Genomic DNA, 19,162 nt, shown 5'->3' on the forward strand with positions numbered 1-19,162 from the left:
GGAGTCATTGATTGAGTATCGGTTTGACGGCTCGAAGCCATGGGAGGCTCGGATGATGCGTTCTCAGCGGAAGAATCGTCTTGGGACTGTACAGTCGATTTAAGTTTCGATGGAAAGAATCGCAACAGGCCACGGGCGGCTTGCTCCCCAGGGGTCAGTGAACTTGCTCAGCCGACTACTGAGCTATGGCCGCATAGCGAGCCCTGGCGGCTATCACGGGGATGTAGCTCAGATGGTAGAGCGCTCGCTTAGCATGCGAGAGGTACGGGGATCGATACCCCGCATCTCCATTTTGCGCATCCTGCAAAACTCAAAAAACGGATTGTCAAGGATCTGTTTATCATCCGTTCTGCAGTCTGCGCGATTTCATTTCATTTTGTTGCAGAAATGAGCGTTGAACCGGAAAAAAATATGTTCATTCGCTTTGTTGGTTTTCCATACGGAGATGGCGATTTTCACATCCGAAACAAAGACGATTACTGTGGACAACACGATTCACGATACTTCGACTACATATTCTATCTGAAGCGAATTTTCTACAGGATTCACCGCGGCAGATTTGGTGCGCTCAGTAAATAAGAAGGTTCGACAAATGTATATCAGGCGAAGGCTCTTATCAACTTACAAGGCGCTCGAGAGACTCACGAAAAGCCAGTTGAACCTCAGCGAAGCTCTGCAGGCATCAGGACCTTCGGATATAAAGAAAAACATCCAGGTAAGTTTCCCGTTTCCTTTCTTGTGCTTTCGCGATGCATCACCGCTCTGGAGAGAGGCGGGGATGGTTTTGAGTCAGAACAGCGACCCCGAACATTAGAGGGTCCTCTCGTTGCGTGACTCGAGTGTTTGAGAGCGACATGCGGAGTGAAGCCCTTCGCCGGCGCGGCGCATCATAGTGAGGTGCTGACCCTTGTCTATGGGCCGTTTCATTACGGATTTCGGATGGGCTCTCTCGATGGAGTTGGATCCCGGGTAGCCCCATCAGGTTCCCGTGGCAGCTGAATCAGTCGCTCATCGGCTCATTTGTTCGGATCTCATCGTCTTGTAGCGGATGCCTGACGTCGGATACAGCAGTCGTGGCCGAGCGGTTAAGGCGACAGACTAGAAATCTGTTGGGGTCTCCCCGCACAGGTTCGAATCCTGTCGACTGCGAAATATTTTTTTCCGTACAGAGCTGCGCTATTTCCTTGTCCCCGGGCTATCGATCTTCGATTTCTTTTGATAAGTGATAGAATAGCCCCTGTGAACCAAAGAACTGGATAAGGAGCAGCGAATTGATGGCAGAGCAAGAGCCGAGATATTCCGCACGCGACCGCATATTGAGAGCTGTCGATGATCAATTGATTATACTCCGCCGTGGAAAAAATCCGATCCAGGCTCTCAATTCCAATGACATTGTAGGTAGTTCCGTTTCCACCCGTTCCCGAGCCCGAACAGGTCCTTCGGCACACTCCCTCGATCGCCTTGTGCCTGCAAGCCGACACTTCTGGGTTTGATGTTCATACATTTACCGCAGTCAGGCACTCGGCTTCTTGCTTGCGACATGGGAAGCCTACGTTGAATCCCTGAATAGCCACGGCCGAACTTGTTCACTTGAGCCAGGAACGATCGGTGTTTAACGTGTCAGGATGGCCGAGTGGTCTAAGGCGCCAGACTCAAGGTCTAACCTTGCCCGAAGCGACGGGTATTGAGCGTTCTGGTCCTCGTATGAGGGCGTGGGTTCGAATCCCACTTCTGACACACCTTTTGGTGCTCTCGCGCAGTTCACCGATTAATCCATTCTATCGCGGCGATCGATGTACAAAACGAAGGATTCTTGTTCTTCTTCTATTTGACTAATTGCTTGAGAAACCAAGGCCGTCAGTTTTGGGAAATCACGGCAATCCCGAGCAAAAGGATACGAGTTCGGCAGGATTCGAACCTGCAATCTCCTGATCCGTAGTCAGGCGCGTTATCCGTTGCGCCACGAACCCATAAGCGTTATTTGGGAAACCAGGACAACTGATCCAGATGGTGAGCGTTGACCTTGGTGCAGACGCTCGCTGAAAAGGCTGCCGCCACGGCTCCGTCGGGGAGCGGTGCAGCCGGCTGTAGGGTTCTCCGGAAGGCCTTGACTCTCTGACTCACTCAGTATTTTCAAGTTTTCGCGCCGCTGCGCGTTGCGACGCATTGGTTCTGATGATAACTCAAGCGTCTGATCTATCCAAGCATTCTATGCACTGACTCGGTTCTCGGGAGCGAGTCATATTGCACATTCACGCTGGCCGCTAGCCGCCGTTGTAGCACAGCGTCGGTGGTTCAGTGGTAGAATACTCGCCTGCCACGCGGGTGGCCCGGGTTCGATTCCCGGCCGACGCAAAGTTTTGCCCTCCTATGCTCAGATGTCCTCCAAGCTGACTGTGAGCAGTCTCATAGCTCGCCGGGGTGTGTGGCACACCAACCAGGCATCTCCCTGACGTCGACTGCTCCGCTCCGCCGGGGTCGACGATATCATATCTAAGTCGTCCCCGGGAGTCAAAATGTTAGGGAGCCCGTCCCAGGATATCGATTTTTAGATCGATAAGGCGGGAGGGGTTATCAACATTCGTCGCGGATGAATTTTTATCCGTCGCTAAAAGGTTAAGAATGGAAATTGCTCGGGGAAAAAACTAATGTTCCTGCCAGGGCTCGAACCTGGGACCTTCCGCGTGTTAGGCGGATGTGATAACCACTACACCACAGGAACCGTACTCTCTGATGGAGCTGCAGTCGACAGGATGCATTGTCGGTCAAGGGAAAGAGCTCTCCTCCAGTCGATCTCTTCGAGTCCTCGAGATGGGGAATCAATCTGAGAGTCTCGATTGTTCCGTGGAGGCATTTAGGTCATGCATCGGATAATCTTGGAGCGGACAAATTATGCTCCGAGCGAGGGATACCACCTTATATGATGAAATTTATTTTCAGGATGAATTGCGTCTCATGTCTTCAGCGACAGGGGCCAGAGGCCAGGAAGGTCGCAAGACGCCTCTGACACAGCGAGATGTCGAACAGGATCGGGGGAAACCTTTGACGAAATACGAGCGTAATATCATGATATTCAACTGGCTTCATAATATAGATGATGACACTGAGATGCCGTTCGAAGTCGCGTCCCAGACCCAACAACCCGGGACCCAAACTTTGCAACCAGCCGCTTAGAATGCGCAGAGAGCGCCTATCGCGAACTTTAATGAGTTGTTCGGTCGCTTCGAGGCATGAGATGAGGTTGAAAGCCGTCGTGCCGGCCATCTCACCGGACGCGACGCCGACCTTAGCGTGAATCGAGCCTTTAAGATTAGGTCTGCTGCTCATACGGTTGTTGTGATACATAATGTGGATCATAGTGAAACCTCATGGGATCAGGAGCAATCCCCTGAGAGCGGCCGGATGGAACGTCGACGACGAGCTTGAGAACGATGTTGGTCCGATCCAAAGGTCGTCCAGGTGTTCCCCCGACGAGCGGCCCTGCACCATCTCACGTCTGACGATGAGAGTATATCATAATGGTCATCGTCGAGAAGTCGAGAAATCGTGTGACCCAAAAGGAGACTCAAGTCGCTTATCTACAATAGCTTACAGGGATCACACATGGAGGAGCTCCCCATAGGAGGGGGGATTGCCTCAAGCTTCGTCGGCCGTCTGGAAAAATCCCCAATCTCTAGGAAGCTCTTAGCCATCGTTCTTGGGAAGCAATCGATCTAGTGAAAACCTAATGAGCCTCTCGCAGGTGAATATGCCCGGCGATTGGAAGTGAGAATGATGCTGAATGCCACAAAGTGCGAACCAATGTATGTAGCACCATTCCGCGACGGACGAGATGAGAAAAGGAGTGGGTTTCGATTTTTGCCGTGAGCGAGATTTCCGATCCGGTGCGCTACCTTGAGCTAGACCCGATTGATCACCCATCAATTGTGCAACGCACCCCTTATTAATAATAGTTTATTCGCGACAAGATTCGTTAGGTGATTCAATGTCAATTCTTTGATTCCATCTCGTAGTGAGTAGCCTCTCCTCTTGGAATGTACGTATAGGTATTACGGGAGTCTTTGTATCATCGCTCTGTGCTCACGGCAAAGGGTCTATTCCTGACCTGGAGTTGCTCCTCGACGGTTTTTCGGAGTCATGGAGTTTTGTGGAAGCCGCCAGATGCCTCGTGGGCTCCGGCAGTGAAATATAGGTCAGAGACTCGACGAAAAGTCGAAAAACGAAGAATTGCGCCGTCTCTTAAAGCGTTCCCGAATTCCTAACCCAGGAGAGTTTCGAGAGGGATTGGCTGTTACACAATAGAATGTCTCCCGGCTCCGGGATTCGGTTGTTGTAAATTGTTCTTGACGTTGAGTTTGTATCCGAAGAATTACCTCATTTCGATTGTATAGCTTTAAGATACAAGTCTCTCCTAGTGAGGCCGGGTCTTCCCGGTCTAGGATTACCCAAGAAGAGCGGACTTGCGGGCGGGGAGGGAAGGGTGGCGCGTGACGCGTCGGGAGCCAGACTTGTCTGAGTTCTCGCGTCAAAGCCTCATCTGACCCTCCATGAGCGAGTCGAAGCGAAGCAAAAGTGATGAACACTATGGAACCAAAACTGATGAAGAATCGATCATCCGGATGTCTTTTCGCTTTGTAGTGACTCAGAAACGTGAAGCACCATGCCACGAAACCTTGCAGAAACACTGGATGAGATCCGCACCTTATCGTTTCTTATATCGGTGGCGGACGGGGTACAATTGAGCATTCATTGTGATGGACAAACACCAGTCCGATGACATCATGATAACATCCTGACCCAGATAGGAGTTGGGAGATATCGGGGAGCAAATGGAATATCTATACTGACGGTCGTCATGCGATCTCTGTGAACACATGTTGGAATAAAGGTGACTTCCCTCTTGATTTTCACATGAGGAATCTGATTTTTTTTTCTGGGTGCAGAAGTGCCGTCGAAGAAACTCCAGGGTTTCAAGCACAAACGTGAATGATCGTTCAGCCGTCACAGGAGCTCCTCCCACTCCGAGGGTAGAACCACTTTCAGCAGATTCTTCGGGATACCGGCCACCCGTCGGGCAAACCGTCCACGGGCATTCTTGCGCATGCGCTCTCAATGGCAGACACGCAGAGCGCCCTTACCTCGTTGTTACGATCAGCTGATTCAAGGGTTCTTAGATCAGAGCGAATTCGCGTCCTTCAATCCAGAGTCCCCACCAGCTGTGAAGATGCACCGAAATCATGCACCCTCTGGGTAAATATCCTCTTTGTATGTGGCCGAGAAGAGGGCGTATTGCGGGCGAGAAAGAGCCAGAAGAGTTCCCCACCAACAAAAAGCGCGTGGCAGTGAATCGAAATCAACATGTTGTTGTCGATGACGATTGCGTGCTGTTTACTATCGTTGCCGCCTAATTCGACGTAGTCACAATGAGCGGGGCGAGTAAGGAGAGCATGAGCTCACAAAACACGTGTTGTCTATCTTATCTCCAGAGATAAACTCCTCTGTCGATGAGACACCGGCTTGCGTACTAGCAAGAGTGGACGAATATCACCAGACTGCTGGCCGGCTCGCAATCTATGCTGTCTGTTATCAGCTGATGGAAATTCGTGTCACTCAGCGTGAGACTTCCGTCAAACCCATACGAGGGAGATTCCCCTGAATTAGAGAGAAGGAGGAACTGATACCGATGGAGGAACTGGTACCGATGAACTTCGCACTACGTCCAGTGGGATGCTTATTTCCTCCACATTCATTTACGGTTGGAATCTGATGCTTGCCCTTTGATCGGCTGATGAAATTCTCCGACTCGCCGGGGTCGTCTCCCGCATCGACGACATCATCCGAAACTTCCGCTGCTATAAGAGCCGCTCAACGATCCTCCCTCAGCTCTTGTTTTTCTTCACCATGCGGTCGAATCCATTGATTCTGTCGCCAATATCGACTGGAGTTCGCATACCGGAACCTCCATACTTCACCCTTCGGCGAGCTCCCCTCAGGTCGTGAGGGCGCTATGGATTCTCAGCTCGTATGAATGTATGCTCCTCAGAGATCACACGATCGTTCGGAAGGTTCCCCCCAGGATCCTCGAAGCGCGTCACTCTCCGGAAAAGACAGACATTCGGTGTCCTCGACCGATGGCGGAGATAATGAACTCAATGGGTTTGACCTCTCGCTTTCACTCCTTCGTACTTGTTTTCTCTTTGTTGACTAAACCAAAACACTTTCATGTTAGATAAGAATCTTTCGGTGTCTAGCGGGCCTTTTTTCCCTCGAATCGAGAGAGTTGCGCGACAGTAGTCTCCTCGGAAGTTGCCGTTGGCAGCGTCCCAAGCGAGCGCCTAGCCCCTTGAACCACGATACCCTCTCAAAAACAGCGGTGTACCGATCCAAAGGCTCCTTGGTTACAAGCTCAGGGACTGCGAAGCTGATAGGCGTAGAGATAACGATATCTCGAGCCCGTCTCAATATCCGACCGGTGACCGAGAGCTTAGGAATGCAAGAGATACAACCGATTGTACTGATGCAAAGCAGAGAGACTTTTCCGGTCTTAATGCTGGAGATTTATTCGGGGCTGCTTTCGCGGTACCTTTAGATCTGGAAGAGTCCAAAGGGTGCTAGCCCTCGTGGGAACGACCTGGAGATAAGTTCACGAAGCTCGTAGGAGCTCTGGATATCGATGGGCAATGAGCTCCATATGATTCAACTTCGATCTTGAACTTCCCCCTGCGAACCAGCAAGGGGCGAGCAAGGCTCCATCTGAGGTCCTCTCCGTTCATCTCTGGTCTCCTCAAATCTTCAGATGTCCCGAGTCCAGCGTAGTCGTCGGTTCTCCTCGAGGATTTGCATTAGTTGCCCTTTGCAGAATCTGGAGGCACAAGTCTTCTCGACCGCCTCCAAAAGCTCCGTCAAGTTCGATAGCTTGTACTCATCGTCGTACTTCAGAGCTGTTTCTTCCAAAGTCGAGATAGCATCACTGAAGACTTTCAAAAGAATTGTCCAAAAGAGGCACAGAGATATTGGGACCGGTCTGAACCACATCCCGATCGACACTTCGTCGTTCTGACTGTGAAAAAATGTCTTTAGATCGGACAGATGCAGGTGAGGGACGTGAGGGATGAATCTCGAGTCACGGAACGCTCAGCGCACTTCTCGCGAAGACCCCACTATTTTCGTCCTGCAAAGTCCTCCGAAATCTCCTGTCGATTCATCGAGACCTCTCCTTCGATTTTCCTAACTCAGGAATTGTAGGGACCTGTCATTCCCTCCTGCTGCCCTCGATGCACTGAGAATGGAGTTGGGTATCTTATCGCAAGAGTGATCGGAAACATTCTATGCTGCAATGGAACCTCGAATCCGCCCTGCATGATGCGAAGGTTTTCTCTCCCCTCCGCAGACGACAATCGCACTGACGTTTTATCAGCCTATCTTTGATATATGTGGCCATCTATGCAAGTAGTGCGGACCAGATGCTGGAGAATGTCTGGAATGTCGTGTTCCTTTTTGGGGTTTCGAGAAGTGTCTTGAGGCCATGCTTGGATCCCTGACCCGTTCTATGATTCTCATCGGGCGATTCTGATTGCGATTCGACCGCTCATAGCTTGTTTCGCGCTCGTAATTTCTAACCCGATATCCTCATTGTAGGCGGTGCTAAAGAACCCGATGCCAGCTCGAAAACGACGGCACTAAGTCTGCAATCGACTGCCTGCGTCACGCATATCTTATCTCGCCGATAAAGTAAAGAGATGGAGGGCTCGGATGAGGCGATAAGGGCGTCGCGAACTGTTAAGATCATCGACTGTGTTCGAAAGCAAGACATTCTCGCCGAAAACGAGTCGAGAGAACATCTCCGGCTACTGTCTCTCGATCCAAGCTCGAAACAAGGAGACGCAAACGAGTTGACAATCATGGAGTTGGTCAAGAGTTTCGCCGCTGGCTCTATCAGCGCAAGTTTCTCATCGGTTCTCCTCCAGCCCCTCGACCTCGTGAAAACTCGCTTGCAGCTCCATCGGAACGTCGAGCGGAACCTAGTCACGCACATGACCCACATCGCCAGGACGGAGACAGTCAGAGGTCTCTGGCGAGGAACTGCCGCGAGCGTCGTGCGGAGCGTCCCAGGAGTCGGCATGTACTTCGCGACGATCCACAGCCTCAAACTTGCGACGGGAATAACTCATCCGAGTCCTACTGAGGCCCTCGTACTAGGCGTAGTCTCCCGCTCGTTCGCGGGAACGATGCTCCTGCCCGCAACCGTAATCAAGACCCGCTTCGAGAGCGGCATCTACCCGTATAGATCGATGGCGCACGCCGCTCGTTCGATTTACGCCGCTGAGGGATTCCGGGGTCTCTACTCGGGATTGCTGCCCACCCTGGCCAGGGACGCGCCTTATTCGGGCTTGTACTTGTTCTTCTACACCCAACTGAAGGATGTCGCATACGTCCATGTAATTTCGCCGGACAGTGACTTCCGAGATGCTGCCAACTTTTTCTGTGGAGTTCTTGCCGGTTTAACAGCATCGCTTGTGACCCAGCCGGCAGACGTGTTGAAAACGAAAATGCAATCGAACCCGTCGAAGTTCCCCACGGTGCGACATGTGGTCGTGTATATTGCGGCACACGAAGGCGTCCAGGGATACCTCAGCGGACTCGCACCTCGACTTCTGCGGCGAACGCTCATGTCTGCCTTCGCGTGGACCTTCTACGAAAAGTTAAGCCAGCGGTTCTTGAAGTGATCTGGCTGCGAGACCGCTGTTACCAGTCAACGGAGGGAAATTAGCGGAGGAATAGGAGACGATTCCTCGATGAATGACGGAGCGCGAACAAAGATCTCATAAATTATTCGGACACCCATGGTCGTTTGCATGGAGCGAGGCCCGTAAGCGCTGCAATCGTTTGCGATGGCTAGAACTTTGGATTAGATTGGGGACGTCTTTCTAAAAACGTAAGGGACATAGTCGAGAAAGCCCTTATACGACTCGAGTACCTCTTTCCCGGGAGTCTCCCAATTAATGTGACCACAGATTGGAGACTTTCGCATAGACCTAGTAGTGAGAAAACCTGGATCAGCCCCTAGGGACCGTGTTTGTACGCAACTGGTGTATATAAGGGCGTTGGAGCCCATCTCCATGACTTCAAAGTCTGTCGGACCCCGGTCTGTCGCTTGGGCCGCCTGTACATTTCTGTAAACATCTAGTCGGCTCAGCGCAACGTCAACGGAGTAGAGAAAAAAAGGGCGCTTTTGCGGTGTTACTTGATGATATTATCGATCGAGTTACTTGCCAATGTTGTTTCTATTGGCGAATACGAAATAAAATATTTATTCTTGTATGTACATTGCGAGAAGAAGTCTCATGTTTTGGCATTGGACCAAGTACATATCATATCCGGCATTGATCTCCATAATTTCGTGGAAGCATTTCCACAGAATGTCGCTCTTGTGAACTCGCTTGCAATAGACTCCGGGTGAATCGTTTCTCTTCCACTCATCAAACGATTCCCCCCTCATTGAATCTGATGCTGGTTACTCAGTTGCAAAGAGTATCCATACAATGAGATTTCGGAACTTCGAACGCCATCATAAGATTCCGAAATCACCACAACGAGCGAGAAAATAAGTCTACATGGCTGGAGCACCGATGACTTACCATTGGGAAATCGTCGTACAGCGAAAATCCTGTGAATGATCGGAGTTCGCTGGACTCAAGAGGCTTGTCGTATAGAGGCTTCACTGTTCATGCTTCTATTCGGAAATCCTACCCCCCAAGAGACATTATGAGTCCCCTCAGATACGTGTCCGTGACACAATTTGAATCTGAATTTTTCTCCCACTGGATCCAGCGGACTTCACTGTCTTCAACAACTTCAAGGCCACATGACATGTTCCAACAGATCGAGTTTGTGGCTGAGGCGTCCGAGGCTCCCGAGGGACTCACCCCACACCCCTCGTATTTTTGGGCAGCACTCACGTATTCAAGATCAATCGCATTCTCCCTTCGAAGCAAGAGCTTGCCTCATTTGTAGCTTTATTTTCATGAGGGACACGAAACTGCTGGCGCAACGACTCAATTCTCTGTGTTAATCAATGCCGCCAATCTGCCGACTCTTTCTTTGATTTTGGCGTCGAATGTTGCGTGAATGTCCTTGCATCCTTCGATGGCAGCTTCAATGGTTTTGCTGACATGATCTGAGTGGATCTTGGAGCTCATATCGACGAGGACGATTCTTTCCGTTTTCGGTAGGATGGCCACTGTCAGTCCGGTGCCTTTCTGGCTCTCCTCCAGGTTGTTCAAGTCCAAGAGAGCAGCGTCATTAAAAACTCCCGCACTACATGCACAAACGTAATCCCTGAGACCGATTCCCGCGTCCACGAGGGCCATCGTTGCTGCGTTGATCGCTACGGACAGGATACTTCCATCCGCTTGTAGAACTTCGACGAAAATATCGATTTGGCATCTCGGATACAGTTTGGTCAAAATGGCGGTTTCGAAGGTCTGTTGCAGGTGGAGCGTCATTTCGACGCTTTTCGTGTCGCCGCGGGGTCGACGTTTCCGCTCTGCCGTGGAGAAGGTTGCAGCCGAAAATTGACAGTTCACAACAGCACGATCGTGGAGTGCCTGGAGTATATATTCGTTAAGCTCTAAATCAGATTGTACATCAGGGTTACATTACGGGGTCGGGTCTCCGAAATCGCAACTAACCTTGACACGGCCACCTCGGACTTCATGAGGACCATAAACCGCTGCCAGGACGACGGTGTTGCCCTCTTTGACGTATGCTGAACCATCGGCTTGCGCGAAAACTCCGAGGGAACAATCGAGTTTCCTCATTTCTTGAGCGCGACGCCCGTCCACACGGAACCCTTCCTCAGAAAGATATTGATGGCCTGACATCTGTGACAGAATTCGCCGGGGTTTCAGGAAGGTCTAATCTTCTATTTCAATTCAGGTTTCCGGTACATGGAACTATGCTCCAAAATTCGAACTAAGAAAGGCGTTTTGGGCTTAAAATCAGACTTCTGACCTCGGCTAGAAGAAGGCTTTGAGCCGATACGGTTCACCGGCACTCGGCAGACCCTCACTTCGACCGTGGTGCCTAGCCTGAAGGACAAGCCTGAAATCAAGCACGAGATTAGCGATAGACAGGTATAAATTCCAGACTAAGAAAAATTCATTTGCCGCGCATTCGAATTATGCACGAGTGCAGACCTCAGCAAGCAGCTCTTGCAGAGGAATCGAAGAACAGGGGAAACACAGTGACGCCCGCAGGCTCTCAATGCCAGAGGAAGCAGGAACCTCGAATGTGGAGCGGGTATCCTATGTGAAGCACAGCTAGCACGGCAAAGGAATGCAAATAATTATATCGACGTAAAATGATCCAGGAGCAGCGTTTGCAGACGAAAGTACACCGGGCGCTGATGATGATGATCTCTGATTGGAATGATAAATCCTGTGGGCTCTCCCGCGTTCTCGCGATTGTGTGCGAGGGAAGGAATTCAACTTGATACGTCGACACCCATGGAGGACTGCGGCGATCTCGAGGTTATTCGACGGAGCTCCGTAATCGATTCCAGGAGTGCTCGTACCTCGAACTCACCACGCAGGGAAGCAGAAGCGCAAAGTGAAGCACGTCCCCGGAATCTGAAGGTAGTTCCCAGCGCGCCCGAAATTAGGAAAATTGTCGCCATATCCGAGCGCCCCGATCATACTCCGCATCAACATTGACTTGTAGAGAGTAAAGGAGCATCATCTCCGGACGATTCTCTCAGAGTCACAGGGAGCGAGTTCGGGTGATTCTCTAGGCTCTAGGTTTCATGGAGTCCTGGTGTATGCCTTTTTCTGTCCGTAGAAATAGTCAGGAGCGTGGTCGGCTTGTCTGCTTGAAGAAGCTCCCTGCACTATCGTTGAGTGAACTCAGGCATGCTACTCTCGCCGACACTGGAAGATTCTGACAGGAGATGCTGAACAAGAAGAGTTCGAATATATGAGACTGATGGAACGAAAGACAACATACGAAGAGGAGACATCGTCCCTCCGGAAGGCGCTCACCAGGAGCTTCAAGTATCATCTCCGGAAACACAATTTATTGCGGAGCAGGGTTCATCGGTGCGGTGAGTAATATCTTCGAAGTACTATTGTATAATGTCCCCGCCAATGCAGAGAAAGGCAATAAAATTACAATCAGCGTATCGGGTCCGCCGGGATGGACACGAACCACCATGTGTGGGTTCAGGAGCCCGGTCACCGGTGAGCTCCTAGGGGAGCCGTGAGCTGTCAATCGTGGACAGCTGCCAATCGTGACGGCGAGTACTCAGACGAGGTGTTTCTTCAACCTCTAAGTCCTTTCTTCAGATAATTTTTGAAGTAATTAAACTCTTCGAGAGTCGGCTCGATGACATCTAGCATGGGATCCAAGAAGAATCTAATGATTCTCTGCCGGTTCCACGGACTGTCCTTGACTTCGGCAAAATCTTCGGCGATTTGTCGGACAGCTTCTTTATGTCCAAGGATCCGCGGTGCTGTAATGCAAGAATACTCAATGATTAGGGTCGGTTCCCGCCCGAAACACCCGAAGAACAATGACGCGATCGATCATCGGAGCTGGAAATTATTTACAGTTATCATTTTGCAGGAAGAAGTGAACTCCTATGGTGTTGTCTTCCAGGGCTTTTTCGTCGATCGTCACGGCGTAGATGGACTCGCGGGTTCTCCGCAAGGTATCGACGCGGGGTCCGATATCTTGCTTTTTAGCCACAACAATGTCGCTTGTTCGTATTCCATGTTGATGTATGCAGAAGGTTACGCTATGAGCGAAGAGCTCCGTGTCCGCAAGTCTCAGTACAACGCAGTCTATCGGACCGGGTCCTGCTAACCATGGCGCCCTACGGAAATTCCAGAAGAGGTGGTTTTCAGTTAAAAATGGCTTTCTCGATGTGCCGAGAGCGAGGCAGCTCTCCCTAGGAAACGAAAGACCTACCGGGGTAAGATGTCTGGTGTTTGAGTTGACGATTCAGCTGTGTCGACTTCACCGCGCTCGTCGCCCGTCGACCTGTGATATACGTGCAAAGTTAGTCGAGCGAACTATCTTTGGGCTGACGGTGGGGAAATGTTCCCAGGGAAAGGGAGTTCCTCCTATGTTGATGAGAAGCCCGGATTCGCGGTCTCGCTTACTTGGGTGGAGGAACGGTCGTTTCCGCGAGCATCTTGGGATCGTCGCACGCACCTTCGGTGGCCGACTGTTGCCGTACGCTCCTGACCCCGGAGCCTGCCGTGAGACTCAGAGTTCTGGGATCTCTCGATTTGGTGAAAGGATGCATAGTCGACTGTTGGCCAAGAGCAGAATGTCCCCGCAACCCTCACTGCCTCGAAATAGTTGCCGAGCAGGTCTCAGGATGTGTGACACCGGTCCAAATGCCGCCTACGATATTCTGGGTCATTCTTGCTTGATCGAGAGTGATTTAGAGAGAGCCGGTAGCTCCGGATCAAACGCTCAGAATCAGCTGTTAAGAGGTATCGAGCCAGTCTCAAGGCTCATCATCAGCTCTTGTCGCGCCAAGATGAGTCGCTGGCCTGAGGAACTCTCGAAAAAATTCGAGAGGAATGGTAGGAAACCGATCAGGAGTGAAGATATCCCTTGATCCGAAAATCCATTCGAACACGGCGGGAAAACATATTATCCCCCCACAGAGCTGACGTCTGCCGCCGAACGATGATGATGACAATGATCTGTACGAACCGGATCGGGCGATTCTTTTCGCGGCTTCGAAAACTCCCGGCCATCGAGTCACGATTCGACAAACAGGGTGTCGTTTTCTGTCGCCTATGTCGCTTCCCGCCGGGGATTCGCCGGAGACGCGAGCTCGGAAATGAACGATGCTGGCGAGAAAACTTATCAAAGGAATGAAAGATTGAAAGAAATGAAGAGCTGGTGAGAATCAGGCTCCAGGTGTGAGGAGTTAAGGGAAATCTCCCGGTCTCCCCGGTCCTGTGTCACATCTCCTACACTCTAGCTTTATAGTTGTTTCCGCATCGACTCGTACCCCGATTCCGCGCCGGGAGGACGCCTCACTTACGGTAGAGAGAGCCTCGGAGCCCGTACGAAAAACGCGGAATAATCCTTATGAAATCCTCCGCCTTCTGGTACATTCTGCAAACAATGCGAAAACAAGCCGTGTGGTCGTCCATTTCGAGTCCGAGGCTCCTTGCGACCGTAGGACTGCGAAGAGGCTTTCGATTGCGACCCCCTCCCTCACGTCCTTTTTCGATCCTCAGGGTTGATGGATTTCTCGAAGCCGCTGCGAAAATTGAGTCTATCCGGGGGCTTGCATAAGCCCGTCTTATCGAGAGCTCTCCCAGTGATCATTCCGTCGATGGGTTCGAGAGCGGCGTCGACGCGACGCCGGCGTTCAGCAGTGAGGGGTTACAAACGTCGAGGAGAAACCCTGGCCAAACGGGGATCGATAAAAAAAAACATGGGTTTCGGGAGGGCTTCTGGGAGTGAAGGAGCGTCACGCATTCGAACGACTAGGGCGTGGAAGTTTCAAGAAACGTGGTGACAGTATCAGAATATAAAGGCCCGGGGGGTACCTGAACATATACATATACTAATCGCTCCACTCGAATTCGGATCTGGGATGAATTCCTAGGGTCACATATGCATCGGGAGAATCTTCAACTTCCCACATTCGGTTGTGACAGTGACAGAGAAAGTAATTATCCTGATTACCTAGCAAACAGATCAGAACAGGTGTCTTTCGGGATGTCGCAGACGCGATCTGTGCGGGCGTCGAATTCGTCGCGTCAACAGTTCTAGTCGTCTTTCGCGATTCCGAATGCCGATCTGTCATAGTCGTACATATCCGTATAAATGGTCCTTTTCGTGGTGGACGAGCAAGGAGGGGACCACTTAGTCTTGGGCTCTTCATATAATTTATAAATATTTATCGCAAAAGTTATAGGTTGTTCCCGGCAAATTGGGAGACACTAGAACTTTCGAATCCTCGAGGGTAAACCGCGGTCAATTCTCTATCGGGTAGTGTTCTAATCAGCTTCCACATGCGTCATGCGATGGATCATATTTTTCATTTCTTGCCTTAGAGCGAAAATTCCCTTCTTAGACCAAGTGGTAATTCGCCTGCCGGTGCGAAAGATTGTTTTTCCGAAGCTCTAGGCTGCACCTTCCGATCAAGGCTCAGAGTAGCAGAAGACTTCACGCTTGTCGCGCGCCTTAGCCTCGAGGAGAAGGTTTGAATCTGACCAACGAGGGAGAGGGCTCCCTTACCCTTCGGAGGATGCTCTCACTCTCGATATAAGGGATGCTTGGTTTTTCCCTACGCATTGTCGAGCCTTCGCCAGCGGCCTGGCCGCGAGTCTATGTTTTCTAAAGCCTAGGAAGTGTCCCTACCGAAGTATTGTGAGTCTGGTCTCTACAAGAAACAATCGAGCCGTCATGAGGCTCTCAAGGCTGAAGGTGACGCTTTGTCCGATCGTCGTGTGTGTGTTAGCGGCTGCAGCTGGACGGGCCGAAGGTGAGTCCGGGGAGCTGAACGAATCGTCTTGCCAATACCCGATCTGACAGAAAACCCTTTTCGAGGTGCACGACCTGGATGCTCAGATCTCCTTGAGGTTTCTCGACTATGGCCAGAGGGAACAGGCTGCGTGACATGGTCGATCTGTATGATCGAGCACGTGTGCGCATACTGCGTGCTCCGGAGCACTGGCCTTGCGTCTGACCCCGACACCCTAGAACATGTGTTCTGTCCTGGAGATCCTAGACCGTTCCGGCATGGATGGGGACTCGTCCTAGGAGACTGCTTCGAGAATGAGACGGATATCTCGATTCTTTTCTCGGTTCGAGACCGAGGGGAGTCCTTCGTCCGGTTCAAGCGGGAGGTGTCGAGGCGAATGTGCTAGACATGCACCGCTCGCGGTCCGGCCGAGGACAACTACCTGTCAGGCGAGAGTCGGGCATGATCGCCAATTTATGAGGAATAGTTATGAAAGGGAAATCGCTATCTGAATTCACTTTCCTGAATGCGCGATATTTCCGGATTGATCAAGGGATTCGATTCTCTGTGCTCACTGCGTGTATACACTTGATGGAGTTCCGGTCCGACTCGACCCCCCTGTGAGCAATAGCGTTTCATCTTCGCTAGTATCACCGTAGTGGGAGAACTCATTCCCATGTGCTATTAGTCCCGTCAAAATGAGCCAGCACAGTTTCTCGTCGGTCTATCGGAGCCCTGATCCGCAGAGCTAGCGCTCTACCGAATCTCCGATGATTATGGACGGGATACGGGATCTTTTCGGAGTCGATCTGATCGGATAACCTCCCGATCCGTCAGCATGATCAGCGACTCTCGGTCTGACCAATCAAAATCAAATGACGCCTTTGAGCAGAGCAGCACGGAATCCAAAGAGCTCACGGGTCGGTCGTCGCAGTGGTTGTGATAAAGAAATGCGGGTAAAAAACTGAGCGGGTATCTCCTCGGCACCACTTCAGAATCCGCTGGGAAGGCTTGGATTAGCCTTCAGATGATGCTTCTAGAAATCGACGAGCGGTTTTGCTGTACCCTACTCTTTTCGCCATTCTCCACGTCGGAGAAGGATCCCCAAAAACTCCTCGGAGCGATGTCGACGCCGATCGAGTTTCCATCGGTTAAAATTTCCGGGAACTGAATGCTCCTACGCTCGATTCACTTTGTTACCTTACGACTGGTCCGCGCCTCTGATAACGGAGTTCAAAGTGGCAACGCCGGAAGGACGCCACGGCGATTCCCGATCTGCGGTGAGATTTCCGCTCGCCCTCAGGGTCGGAGATCCCCTCCACCGGTGATCGCCGCCCACGATCGAGACCGAGCATTCAACTGGCGCCGGTAGTCGGTTCTGTCTCTGGGCACTCGAAGGTCATTCTCCCCCGGCAGGTTTCTCATTCACTGCCACAGCCCGCTTGTCTCGAGGAAATGGAACATGCCATAGTGGGCGATGGAGTATAATTAATTGACGGGAACTCATCTGGAATCATCCCCGGGGTCAGAGGAGTACGGAAAGTCAGCTCAGGGATATGTAATGCCGAGTCCTACGCAATTGATATAATAAAACGACAAATATTATACCGTGGTATAATTTCAGGAAAATGCTCCATAACGCAGTTCCAATGCGCCGATGGAGATCATTGTATCGACAAGGAATGGGTCTGTGATGGGGAAGACGATTGCCCCGATAACTCCGACGAACAGTCATGTTCTCAGAAGAAACAATGTCCAGAAAACCAATTACGATGTAAAAACGGACGATGTCTGTCTCAAAATTGGCTATGCGACGGTCAGGACGACTGTGGGGACAACACGGACGAGTCCGACGAATATTGTGGTGAGTTGTATGGCATTACGTTTTCATCGGAGGATACCCATCACCTGATTTTAGAGTCGAATACCACGGGATTTTATATCCATCTCAGATCGGATTGAATTTTTTTCTCGAAATCACTGCATTTACGTTCTATATCGGTGACTTTTCTTCTGATGCTCGAGAGATTGGGCGACCCCAACTCTCGAAAGAACGGAAGGATCTTGTCTGAAAATAGAATCAATATTTACAAGGACACGTGTTGTCTCTCAGCTAGTCGACAATCGTGTTCACTTTGATTTACATCGCTACATTGAGCACGGGGATCCTCCTATAGCTTGTTGGAATGTTGTGTCTTCATTGGGGATTGCGGTCCCTCGTCGATCGATGAAGCAAAGGTTGGGGAGGGGGACGCATGGGTCGAAACTGGCCTTTTGTTCGAGCTCAAGCGAGCTTCGACCCCCAAGAGCGCTGTGAATCATCCCCGTCCACCACTGCTCGGGCTCAAGGGGGTTGGGTTTGATAGCGTTTCGATGGTCTACAGATGTGCGTCCCTGATTTAACCGGATTGTTTCGTGAGCCTCATCCCCCCTGCAATCATAACGAGGCGATCATCGCAATCACCAGATTCGTTCGGTGAAACCCTTTGGCATCGGTATGATTAAGAACGGAGGAGGCCGGAGCATGTGGAGCGACGGGATGCCCAAAGGTTTTGAATGAACTCCCTAAGATTTTGTCGTACCGCCACTACGTGAGGTGACCTACCAAGAGAGTTCGTCACACGAAACAATAGATCCCGGAGCCCCGTGGGATTACCACATGCATGACGGAGACCCTTCCAGTGTTGAGCGGGCGATTGTTCGGAGCCCGCATCCGAGCCTTGGCCGCGACCCTAGCCGGGAATTCGGGTGATGCGACTAATCATCGACAATCAGCGCGATCAACTCCAACCGTAGCTGGAAACGAATCGAAAAAGCGAAGACGACCGCGTATCGCAGCACGCTCGACGCAGCTCCCGATACTAGACCCGGAGCCCCGGGGAGTGATGGTGGTCGGGAGAGGAACGATGATGATAGAATCTGATAAGCTCGTCCCCCGCATCTCGCGATCCTGGAGCCCTTCCGAGACGGGAGATCGCGGGGGACGCGGAGCAAACACGGGACACCAATGAAATTCTCTGCGCGTGCAAGTAGTCAGCGAATGACAACCGCGCGACTTCTGCGCTTACCGATCGTCGGAAAAAGCTGAGCATCTGATCGTACCGAGCAGCGGGGCGAATCTCCGACTACCCGCTCACGAGCTTTTCCATTGCGTTCCAGCCAATCGTAAATGTACAAAGGACGAATTCCGATGCACAGAACCAGATGGTCGGTGCCTGAAGAAGAGATTCCGTTGCGACGGTCGTCAAGATTGCAAAGACGGCGCTGACGAGCTCGGATGCGGTGGGTCTCACTATGATCTCGTGACGAATAAAATGAATTGCGTCGTTTCTGACATCTCGATCCCCTCCGATCGAATCTATCATCGGTCTCTGAGTTCTCACGCTCGAAATCTCTTCCAGTCCGACCTACGTGCTCTTCCGTTCAATTCGAATGCCACCATGGAGGCTGCATCAGCATAAAATGGGTTTGCGACGGTGACGAAGACTGTCACGACGCGTCGGACGAGGTGGACTGTGAAAGACCGAAGAATTGCTCTTCGAAGCACTTCCAATGCGCCAATGGGAAGTGTGCGATGTTAGAGTAAGCGCGATACTTTCATTTCGAGTTTCAGCAGCGATTTTCCCGCCGCCGCGTGATCTTGCCGTTAAGCAGCCCGTGCGAAAA

At 51.3% G+C, this 19,162-nt stretch overlaps 5 protein-coding genes and 6 non-coding genes across 11 annotated transcripts in view; 7 read left to right on the plus strand and 4 right to left on the minus strand.

The window, feature by feature from the left end:
• Positions 1–3,174, plus strand: part of LOC100902099 (uncharacterized) — a 7,642-nt gene extending 4,468 nt beyond the window's left edge. The window contains exons 6-7 of the mRNA XM_029112054.1: positions 543–715; positions 2,941–3,174. Coding sequence (XP_028967887.1) covers positions 543–715; positions 2,941–3,174 — 407 coding nt within the window. The remainder of the gene's footprint in view (positions 1–542; positions 716–2,940) is intronic.
• TRNAA-AGC (transfer RNA alanine (anticodon AGC)) lies at positions 218–290 on the plus strand. The gene has a single exon. It is a non-coding gene; the product is annotated as a tRNA-Ala (tRNA).
• On the plus strand, positions 1,068–1,149 carry TRNAS-AGA (transfer RNA serine (anticodon AGA)). Its single transcript has one exon. It is a non-coding gene; the product is annotated as a tRNA-Ser (tRNA).
• Positions 1,620–1,737, plus strand: TRNAL-CAA (transfer RNA leucine (anticodon CAA)). Its single transcript has 2 exons — positions 1,620–1,657; positions 1,692–1,737. It is a non-coding gene; the product is annotated as a tRNA-Leu (tRNA).
• On the minus strand, positions 1,898–1,970 carry TRNAR-ACG (transfer RNA arginine (anticodon ACG)). The gene has a single exon. It is a non-coding gene; the product is annotated as a tRNA-Arg (tRNA).
• On the plus strand, positions 2,285–2,355 carry TRNAG-GCC (transfer RNA glycine (anticodon GCC)). Its single transcript has one exon. It is a non-coding gene; the product is annotated as a tRNA-Gly (tRNA).
• Positions 2,650–2,722, minus strand: TRNAV-AAC (transfer RNA valine (anticodon AAC)). The gene has a single exon. It is a non-coding gene; the product is annotated as a tRNA-Val (tRNA).
• Positions 3,175–7,649: 4,475 nt separating the features above from the next.
• On the plus strand, positions 7,650–8,741 carry LOC100897424 (mitochondrial glycine transporter A). Its single transcript, XM_003737732.2, has one exon. The coding sequence runs from the start codon at positions 7,740–7,742 to the stop codon at positions 8,724–8,726; it is 987 nt and encodes a 328-aa protein (XP_003737780.2). The 5' UTR covers positions 7,650–7,739; the 3' UTR covers positions 8,727–8,741.
• Positions 8,742–9,995: 1,254 nt separating this feature from the next.
• On the minus strand, positions 9,996–11,426 carry Ski6 (exosome complex component Ski6). Its single transcript, XM_003737733.2, has 4 exons — positions 11,199–11,426; positions 11,014–11,103; positions 10,692–10,883; positions 9,996–10,607 (listed from the first exon to the last, which is right to left on the minus strand). Exons 3-4 carry the CDS (start codon positions 10,881–10,883, stop codon positions 10,056–10,058), a joined length of 744 nt encoding a protein of 247 aa, XP_003737781.1. The 5' UTR covers positions 11,014–11,103; positions 11,199–11,426; the 3' UTR covers positions 9,996–10,055.
• A 587-nt stretch (positions 11,427–12,013) lies between these two features.
• Positions 12,014–13,281, minus strand: LOC100897720 (uncharacterized). The gene is made up of 4 exons (XM_003737734.2): positions 13,161–13,281; positions 12,967–13,038; positions 12,606–12,871; positions 12,014–12,508 (listed from the first exon to the last, which is right to left on the minus strand). Exons 1-4 carry the CDS (start codon positions 13,190–13,192, stop codon positions 12,318–12,320), a joined length of 561 nt encoding a protein of 186 aa, XP_003737782.1. The 5' UTR covers positions 13,193–13,281; the 3' UTR covers positions 12,014–12,317.
• A 2,157-nt stretch (positions 13,282–15,438) lies between these two features.
• On the plus strand, positions 15,439–19,078 carry LOC100902246 (very low-density lipoprotein receptor-like; the record flags this gene model as incomplete). The annotated part of the gene is made up of 4 exons (XM_003737845.1): positions 15,439–15,517; positions 17,121–17,360; positions 18,656–18,778; positions 18,898–19,078. Coding segments are annotated over exons 1-4 (623 nt in total), but the record flags the coding sequence as incomplete, so codon positions are not given.
• Positions 19,079–19,162: the final 84 nt, after the last annotated feature.

Source organism: Galendromus occidentalis, unplaced genomic scaffold (genome assembly GCF_000255335.2).
Source record: "Galendromus occidentalis unplaced genomic scaffold, Mocc_1.1 scf7180000075612, whole genome shotgun sequence".
NCBI lineage: Eukaryota > Metazoa > Arthropoda > Arachnida > Mesostigmata > Phytoseiidae > Galendromus > Galendromus occidentalis.